The sequence below is a fragment of the Pollicipes pollicipes genome, unplaced genomic scaffold (genome assembly GCF_011947565.3).
Source record: "Pollicipes pollicipes isolate AB1234 unplaced genomic scaffold, Ppol_2.1 Scaffold_6052;HRSCAF=7182_pilon_pilon_pilon, whole genome shotgun sequence".
Taxonomy (NCBI): domain Eukaryota; kingdom Metazoa; phylum Arthropoda; class Thecostraca; order Pollicipedomorpha; family Pollicipedidae; genus Pollicipes; species Pollicipes pollicipes.
The window spans coordinates 19,023,557-19,033,395 of record NW_023596805.1 but is presented as its reverse complement, the minus strand read 5'-3'; the positions used below and the strand labels follow the sequence as shown (position 1 = coordinate 19,033,395).

Below are 9,839 nucleotides of genomic sequence, written 5' to 3'. Positions count from 1 at the left end.
GTGAACGTGTGAACGTGTGGACGAGAACGTGGCGTGGGATCTCGACACAAGCGCGTTGACAACACCGCAAACCCGCAGCACTGTGTCGCCCACCCCAGGAGCAGGCTCCAGTCCCTGCAGCGGCGGCACCAGCAGCCTACTCAGCTGAGGCGCTGCGGGTGCCAGAGGCGGCTCCGGCGCCGCCCGCCTTACCGACTACAGACTCCGGCGGGTGTGTCGAGCGGTGGGAGCGGTCCCAGGGCTGCGGAGCTCAGCGTCGCCGGCCAAGTGGGACGGCCCGCCGCCGGGCGCCGGCGTCCGTCCTACGGCCTCCGATCGACCCAGTGATCCTGTTACCCCGGGGCGCAGCTCGGCTGCCCGCGCCCCATCCCCACCCCCATCTCCAGGGCTGTGCTCGGCGGAGGCAGCGGGCCCGGACCACCCCTGCAGCGGCGTACCCCGGGGGCGTGAGGATAGTGGCATGACACCTGTGTGGATGCGTAAGGGGAGGGGCTCTCCGGGGGCTGCCCGTGATCTCGCATCTCAGCATGAAGCTCCATTCCCCTGATGCGACACTTGAACACCTGAACGTCGCCAGGTCTGAACTCATCCAGACATGACTTAATGGCCCAGACTGGATGTGATTACTATATTCTTACGTATGTCAAGGCCTTGAAATACATACGAGTATATCTACTGCACCCAATGTTAGCGTGGCAAACCTAACTGAAGGTATTATCACTTGGGTTGGTACCACGACTTAGTGTTACCGGTGTCTGAACTTTCCCGCAGCAACATAGAGAACATGGTGACGTTATTTACCGTCGTCTATGGCTGCTCACTTGGCTAAAATATTGGCAGGAATGGTTCAGAGCCTGACTTCGAAGAAATTTTGACAGGCATCAGCCCGCTGGCCAGGTCAGCGCGTGCCTGTGCTGTGTGCGCGCCGTGTCCGTGTCGTGTCCGTGGCGTGTCCGCGCCTGAGCCCGTCCCGCCAGCGGCGATGTCCCGGTGCCCGTAGCCGGCTAATGACGCTGCCCGCCCGACGGGGAGGAGAGGGGGGCAGACAGGAGTGCCGTCAGTGGTCACCGCCGGCTCCGGCCGGACCGAGGGGGTCGGGACGCAGGGAACAGAGCGATAAGGGGAGGGGGCGTATTGGCGAGAAGCGGTTCACAAGACCAGACGCCGGCGGCGCACGTACCTTCAGAGGCGAGGCGCTGAGCCAAGTCAGAGTCACCTGAAACAGGGAGCACAGGGTCACAGCAGGTTCACGGACGTTGGGGTCGGAGGGTCACACGAGGTCACGGGCGTTGGGGGTCAGATGGTCACAGGATCATGGACGCTAAGGCCACAGGGTCGCGCTAGGTCACGGACGCAGGTCAAAGGGGAGTCACAGCCGCTAACGTTACAGGGTCATAGGGGGTCGCGGTCGCCAAGGGTCTCGAGGTCCAGACATTGGGGGTCACAGGGTCACGACTTTTGCGAGGCCACCATTAACATGGGTCACGACTTATGGGACGGGGCTTCCGTCACAAGGTTCATTTATGACCTCCAGGGGGAGGGAGACCCACCACACAACTCACGACCGCAGGGATGAGATTATTGGGAGTAGCGGCTCTGGCTGGCGGAAATGAGACGCTCAGTCTGACGGGTCACGAGGTCGGTCACGGGAGGCCGAACAGGCAGGTGATGTGTGATTTCATTTGGATTTTGGGACGCAGCCAATCCAACGTGCATTTCCACTCGCAGCAGGAGCGGCAGTACGTGGAGACAGTAGTTATGGCAAAACCCCGCCAGGGAGGCGCGATGTGCATCCGCTTCACGTTGGGCCGGGCCTCAGATAGTCCCGCCATTGTAAGACACAAACACTATTCTCAAAGGCATTCTCCATGTAGACATGGGAATCGATGTCAAGTCCACAAGATACCGCACATTAACATGGTCTTCAAAGCGTGTGTCCCGGGTCACGGCCACGACATGCTGTGCCGTCTCCAGCGAGACGCGTACCTCCGACTGTGGTGGTGGTGATGGTCGTTGACTTCTGAACAAGTCTTCCATCGTCGGTTACGGATTCGCTCGTTTGTTGCTGTACGGTGGTTTTACTGCCATCTGCGGAAGATATTACAACGTGCCGTTAGCTACTGTACGCAAACCTTTCAAACCACTATGGTTTTGAGGTCCATCCCTGAAGAGCTCTCAGGGATGGACCCCAATGCTAGTGCAAATGCCGGCGACGGCTCAGGGCAACAATGCAATGGTCCTGAGTGGTCAATGGTCCCAAGGGGTTTCACTCAGTCTGTGCCTCGACGCCACCCAGCCTAAAGCTCGTCCCACCCAGCCTGGACCTCGCCCCACCCGGCCAGGACCTCATCCCACCCAGCCAGGACCTCGTCCCACCCAGCCAGGACCTCGTCCCACCCAGCCAGGACCTCGTCCCACCCAGCCAGGACCTCGTCCCACCCAGCCAGAACCTCATCCCACCCAGCCAGGACCTCGTCCCACCCAGCCAGGACCTCGTCCCACCCAGCCTGGACCTCGTCTACACCAAGCCAGGACCTCGTCCACACCAAGCCTGGACCCAGAGTCCGCCCAGTAGGACCCGACCCTTGAGCCGCTGCAATGACAGCGCAGGGCAGACACGGGGCCGGACGTCTGTGGCGCGGCTGACCAGGGGGCACCACCGGCCGTCAGACGGTCACGAGCGTCACCGCCGCACACCAGACGCACTTCCCGCAGAGCTTGCACCCGCTGGGGATTCGAAAGGGTAGCATCCTGCGGGTATTCGAGAGGGTAGGACATACTGACTATTCGAGAGGGTAGAACCCTCTGGATCTTCGAGAGGGCAACGCCCGCTGGGTATTCGAGAGGGTAGAACCCTCTGGGTATTCGAGAGAGCAACACCCGCTGGGTATTCGAGAGGGTAGAACCCTCTGGGTATTCCGGAAAGCAACACCCACTGGGTATTCGAGAGGGCAGAACCCACTGGGTATTCAAGAGGGCAACACCCGCTGGGTATTTGAGAGGGCAGAACCCTCTGGGCATTCGAGAGGGCAACACCCACTGGGTATTCGAGAGGGCAGAACCCTCTGGGTATTCGAGAGGGCAACACCCGCTGGGTATTTGAGAGGGCAGGACCCAGTGGGTGCTCCATCACCTGGGCCTCAGCCATGGTGTCATTCCCGGCCCCGTCGCCAGAGGGCAGGCCGGCGGACGGAGGGGCGTCGGCCACGGAGCGAACCGACAGGTTCCCGGGGCCGCCACTGAAGCCGCTGCCGCTGGCCCGGGGTCAGGGAACGTCACGGCCCGGTGCCATCGACCGAGACCGCCCCCAGCCCTCACCCCGCGGGGACGAACCGGTCCGGACGACACCGCCACAGAGAAGCATCACCCAAACGCCGGCCGTCCTCATGTGGATAGCAGTATTAACGTGAAGGGATCAAAGCGTTCACCTACTTGCCACCGTGAGCCAGGCCAGGATTGCTGATCATGTACGAGGCACTAAGTCAGTGCAAAAACAGCGTTCTATCTCAAGCTCTACCCGCCAAAGGACTTAACGGCCAACACCCACAGCAGGGCCCAGACATAGTGAAGTGGTTGAGCGGACGTGTCAGGAGTGAAGTTGATTACTTTCGATGCCGGCACAACTCAGACTGTGCGGAAAACCTGGCTGTTCACCGAGCGCAAGATCAGGAACGAACCAGAGGAGATTGACGCCCTTCTCAGGTATTCCTCGCAGCGAGAAGCATCAATGTCAAGCCCCAAACGGCATCCCCGGCAGAATGCAACGATGCCAGCAGATCACACCCGGTGGCAGCCCCTCTCCCAGCATGTAACAAGTACGGCGGCGCTGTTACGAGGACATCGCTGTGGGTCGAATGACGGCCAGGAGAACAAACACCAGAAGCCCTCCACCCAGAGGCAGCCATGCGGGTTTTAACAGGAAACGACCAAGCGCCCGGACAAGAACAAACAAAAAACCAAAGCGCAGGGCAGCGTAAGGGAAAACGACCAAGCATACACACGGAGGTGCGCGGGAAACGCCCCAGCGCACTAAACCATATGTTAAAAACGGCCCAGCACACAGCGGCACGCCACCAGGGCCGTACCTGCCGGCGGGGACGGCTCCAGCTCGGTGGGGGTGGAGGGGGGTGTGGGGGCGCGGCGCGCCTCGTCACCTGCGTGCCGGGCCAGAGTCAGAGTCAGCCGCGCCGGGGCTTCGCTGACGGCCGGGCACGGCGCCGGCCGCCGGGCTGGTGGCAGCGCGAGGCGTGGCCCATACAGCGACGGGGATTCGGAGCCAGTTCAGCAGGCAGTGCATGGTGCAACGGACCGGCGCCTCTCCGGGTCACCGCAGCGCCCGTGGCGCACCGGCCGGTGAGTGATGCTCAACACGGGCACGGCGGCCAGCCAGACGCGTGAGAGAAGGCCTTGCAGCGGCCCCTTCTACCGTCACGCTTCTACCGCTAAACGGACCACCGGGCGGCAAAACGGCACCGCCAGACGCTGGGAAACGGGTCAGAGGGCTGGAAATTACGCCCCGGGGCGGTCTGACTGCTGGTGACAGATTGTGGGGCGCGCGCGCCACGAGCCGCGGGGACCGGGAGGCCGCCTGGGCCACTGGAGGGCGGTGAGGGGTGCCCTCCGTTCCCGAGTGCTGAGGGTTGAGGGTGCTCTCCGATCTCGGGTGTTGAGGGGTGAGGGGTGCGGGTGCTCTACGATCTCGGGTGTTGAGGGGTGAGGGGTGCTCTCCAATCTCGGGTGTTGAGGGTTGAGGGTGCTCTCCGATCTCGGGTGCTGAGGGGTGAGGGGTGCTCCCAGGGACCGGGTGCTGACGGGTGTGGGGCCCTGCCCGGTTTCGCGCGCCGGCGGCGGACTGACGCTGACGTACCGGGAGCCGCTTGTGTGCGGACGGCCGAGGTCGGCACGATCATGGCCGCCTGTGGTGGGCGACTTGAGGCCCTTCTTCTCGGACACCATGACTGGCTCGTCCACCACCGGCTCGTCTGCAACAGGAACACGGGTCCGGTCAGGTCGGGTCAGGTCAGGTCAGCTCAGCTCAGCTCAGCTCAGCTCAGGCCAGACACGGCAGGACAGCCCCCAACGCAACGGACACTTCGCCTAACATCGCCGGTGAGCGCAGCGTCACTGGAGACACGGCCGAGGCGGACCGTGCGGGCCGCGTGACACCAAGTCAGGTAAGGTCAGGTCAGACCGCGGCCGCTGGTGTCCGGGCGGTCGCCGGTCTGGTGGCGGCCTCGGGGCTGAGCGGACAGGGGACTGGGAGCGCGCGGTCGGTCGGCGAGGGCCAGCGGGCCGACAGGGACAGCTCGCCACCCCGACGAGGCGCCCCGTCACCGCTCTGTCTCCCGACTGCTGCGGAGAGGGCGCCGTAGTGGGTGGCATGCTTACGCACATGCAGACACACGCGCACACGCAAGGGCCAACACGGACCACACGCTCGCACCATCACCATCGCATCGCTCCGGTCCCATTATCATCGTTCGCACATGAACGGGCCACAAACCAGCCGGTGCACAGCCCAGCTGCGTGACGGCAGGCATACGGAGCACACATGTCACACGGTCGTGTAACCCAAGGGTCTTGGCGAACATTATGGCGTGTCCACTCCATCGCTGACAAATACGGCACGTCGCGTCCCTAATAAGCATCTGCACTTGCATTGCTCCTTTTCCAGCGAAGTTTTTACGTTAGAGACATTGCGGCATGGCCCGTTGCATCAGATAGCAGTGCGGCCTCGCAGACAACAGCGCATTAACCCAAAAAACAACGACGTCTCGATGGCGTGGCCACATGCAAACGGCGCAAAACATAACACGCTCACAGATAAGCAGGCGGTAATTCAGCCGCAGTGCCATCCGCACAGCGCCGGCCGTGTTTGCGCGGCGAATGAGGCGCATCTAATCCGAACAACATCCCAGGGCTGCCGGCGACTGATAAGCTCCCCGGCATTTCCGCACACACGAGCAATGCGTCCGAAACGATTTCCACAGGATGGAGCTCGTTTGAGGCAATCTACAGTAGCGCTCCATCTACAGTAGCGCCGACGACCTGTTGATACTGCTCAAGACCTGCTCATCCCCAGCCGGCTGAGCAGCCCGCGTGAGGTCGGGGTGGGGCCTACACCTGGCACGTTAGCACGGCGCTGCACGTACACGTCTGACCAACAGCTGACTGCGGCACACCCAGGGACGTGAAGCTGGGCAACAACCGTACGGACTGGCACAAACGTGCGGGGCCGCGAGGCGACGGGCGCATGAGGCGCTCATGTTCGCGCGCGAGGGGCGGCCATCATGAGCCGTGTTACACCTCTGTGTTCGGCGTGAAGGACGGGGGACTGGGCCGGTGCCCTGCACGGCACGTTGGCCGGGCAGACCGGGGCGCCGCCGGCCGCCTCGCGTCGCCACGTGCGCCGGCGGCGGCACGCGCGTCCGTCCATCGTCCGCGCCGCCCGTCACACCCATCCGTCCGCCCCGGGACACCCTCGGCACGGTCAGGCCCCGGACAGTCCCCCCGACAGGGACTGATGGGAGGGTCTGGCCTCTGCTCCCCACCATTGGAGAGCAGGCGCAGCAGATGCTCCTCCTTCGTAGCGAAAAGAGATAGGTGGATTGGTTCACCACCAGTGAAAGGAAAAGCGAGAAACTAGGTCGTCCGTTGAACCGGGGTGAGCTTTTCGGTTTTCCCCACCCTGGGCCCCTCATATAACAGTTGAAGTACTATTTCTGCACCACGTCGCTTTGTGTTACGTTGGTCGCCTGTGCCATCTAGCGTCCGATAAGAACACTAACAGCGCGTGCATTCCATTGCGTACGGCGGCCGACGAGGGACAATGCAATGATACTATCGACGCTGTCACGAAAATGAATGTTCCCGTTCTGACGGAAGAATGCAGCCAAACATACACGCGAACAGAAACACTGACTTCGTCACGCAGCAAACAATGGCGGAAACACGCAGAGATGCAAGCCGCATTCACGCTGCGCAGCCTGCGCTTGCATCAGCTTCAGTTAGGCCCGGACGCGCTCCAACTTCGGAAGCTGGGGCCACCGGTGCATTCGCAGGTGTTACAACATGGAGCGCGGCCAGCGAAGCCGGTCGAGAGCGCGACACTCTCCGCCAGGGGTCTGACCGGCCTCCGTCGGCGGGCACGCACACGCAGCGCGCGTCTGGCCCGAGAGCGCCCTCCGTCGGCGGGCACGCACACGCAGCACGCGTCTGGCCCGAGAGCGCGGGGCGCTTACACGGCCGGGCCGTGGGCCGAGTTCCCACGGGTTGAAGTGACCTTGAGGAGGGTCCAGATGGCGGAGACCGCTGCTGACAGATCCTCTCCGGTCCCGTGCCCAGCGTGCCGCCTAAATAACCACCGTCCGGGCCGGCTCGAGCTCTGCCGCGGCTGCCGCGCCGGCGCTCACAGGCACATGCACATGCGCAGAACTAGAGATACGGGGACAGCCGAGGCATGCCCGCACGCCGGTAACAATGTCGCCATAGTGTGGACGGCCGACGCGTCCCCGCTTATCCTAAAATAACGCGTTACGCTCGTGGCGTCGCACGGAAAGCATTCCTCTGAAACGTTCTTCACCGCTCTCGGAAACGCAAGCCCGTTGGCGACACCTCTACCCCCGCTACACACCACACACACACAGAGAAAGAGAGAGTGAGAGAGGGTGGCGGGGCGTGCGATGGCGGCTGCGGCGGCCGTACCTCCGAACGGCCGCTCGTGCGCCGGCAGCGGCGGCTGGCTGCGCTCGACCTCGGCCAGCGCGGCGCCCAGCTCGCGCAGCACCATGGAGCGCCGCTTGGGCTCGGGCTCGTCGGCCGGCGCCACGGCCGCCGAGCTGAGGTGGACGGGCGCGATGGCCGGCTCGTCGTCGACCGGGCTGACCAGGTCAGTGACGGTGACCTGGCCCGTGGCCGGGCCGTCTTTGGGCGCAATCGGCGCCAGCGGCCGGACCGGCCGTCGTGTCGGCTCGGGCTTCTCCTCGGCCGCGTACTTGCGCTCCTCGGCGTCGGCCGACGGCGTGGCGGCTGTACGGACAGAGGTCAGCACAGTCAACGGGCAGCCCTGGTCACAGCGGTCGGCGAGGTCAGACGTCCGCCAGGGTCAGAGGTCAGGACAGCAGGGGAGGAGGTCAGTGACGTGGCCCAGAGTGCTCGCCATCACAGCACGCCGGCTGTGCACGCCGGCCCGGTGCACGCCCGGCTGAGGCAGCGTCAGCAGTAGGCACGGCCGCGTGTTGCCGGGGGACGGAGGGACGGAGGGTGGGACAGGCGGCACGCCCAGGCCCGGCAGCACCGGACAGGACCGGCCAGGCCCAGCGGGGCGCTGAGTCGATCAGAGTCTGGTCCGCCGGTAACCGGATATCACCACACCACCATCATGAGCACGCGACCAGACCACCCCCGACGAGACCAGACCACACGGCAGACACATCGGCCCAGTCGGCCGGAGTCCGTCCTGCTGTACACAACAGCCGCCCAGAGCTGCTAACACATCAGACGCGGCCGCCACATCGCAGATGGCCGGCGTCACAGCGACGGCGACAGGTCTACACGGCACACACACGATAGTAATGAGTCAGCGGGTGGCGCCGTCGGTCCACGCGGCCGGCTAACGCGGATACCAAGGCCAACCAGTCGGCGCTCACTACTACGGCCGACGGGCGATGGTCTACACACCGTCTCCGCCGCCCCGCCCCAGATAACGGCGCGCCGGCCGCGGCCGATGGGAGGTGTGACGTCAGCACGGGGGCAGCCGTGACCGGCGCCGTGGACGCCCGCCTCCGGACACCAGGTGAGGCGCGAGTGACAAACGACGACAGAAGCCGATAGACGTAGACACCCTGTTCGACAAGGACGCCCCCACGGCCTCAGCGTGTTTCTAGCTCCACGAACACGGCTCTTGTGACGGTTCAAATCAACAATGAAGCAGACGATAGCGAAGGGGGAGGGGGAAAAGAGGGCTACGGTCTTCAGCAGCCGGGGACTTGTAAATTCGGAAAACTCCTGGCAAGTGGTCAGGGCTGGTCGCAAAAATAGCATGGAGCATTTATTTAACCGTGATCTGCCTCAGCAGTCCAAAGGTCACGAGGTCGCGACTACGAGGTCACGAGGTCACAAATCCCGGGGCGCGTCTGGTCTCCGGGCGTCCGCTATGCAATCCAGTGACCCAGAGACGGGGGACGGCTTCAAGGGTCATACAGCCCCCTCCCTCTGATTGAAGAGGATAACAACAGAAACTGGGCGATTTCGCACGAGTTCGGTGAAAATTTGACATCCGCAATCGAGGAATTTTGGGTACGTGCCTGATGCACAAGCAGCACACCATCGGCTTGAGTTGATGGCAGCGTCCCCCTCCCGCCCCTCCCCCAGTGCAGCGGGAAACACCTGTGCTGATCGATACCAGAGGCCGCCCACCCACCTGGCACCGTACCTCTCCCACCATGCAATGTTCTGCAGTCGCCCCGCAGCCCAGTCGGCCGGCGCCACGTCACCGCCTCCCGCCCGCGACACGACCCCGCGGCCGGCACGCCGCCGTGACGACCCTCGTGACCGGCGGCCGGCAGAGCGTCTCCGTCCATGTGGCCGCCAGCCTCGGCCGCGCCGCCGGCCCCGCCCCCGCCGCAGTCCCGCGGGGGCAGCGCCGGCGCCGTGGAAGGCGGCTACGGCGGCGAGTCGGCGGCGGGCCAGCATAGCATCGAGCGGCTGGAGGGGCGGGGAGGCCGGCGGAGCACGGCCGGGCCGCTGCCACGTGGGCACGGGAACTGGGCCGCCGCCAGCCCCGGCACCGCAAATCACAGACGGCAGGGGAAGGGGGCATCCGAGGCAGCACGGGCACG

The 9,839-nt window shown here is 64.2% G+C and overlaps 1 protein-coding gene across 11 annotated transcripts in view; it reads right to left on the bottom strand.

Annotated features, from left to right (window-relative positions):
* Positions 1–1,177: 1,177 nt before the first annotated feature.
* The window catches only part of Ank2 (Ankyrin 2), a 173,651-nt gene continuing 164,989 nt past the window's right edge, over positions 1,178–9,839 (bottom strand). For 8 of the 11 annotated variants that reach the window (XR_005094926.1, XR_005094928.1, XR_005094931.1 and 5 more), the window contains 4 exons: positions 7,705–8,028; positions 4,868–4,982; positions 1,987–2,088; positions 1,178–1,216 (listed from right to left, as the gene is read on the bottom strand). Coding sequence is in view for 2 of the 11 variants with exons in the window: in XM_037228136.1 (XP_037084031.1) it covers positions 4,151–4,154; positions 4,868–4,982; positions 7,705–8,028 (443 nt within the window). In the remaining 9 variants the exon portion in view is untranslated. Of the gene's footprint in view, positions 1,217–1,986; positions 2,089–4,090; positions 4,155–4,867; positions 4,983–7,704; positions 8,029–9,839 lie in introns of those variants that run through there. The other 3 variants (XR_005094934.1, XM_037228136.1, XM_037228137.1) reach the window with 3 other exon arrangements.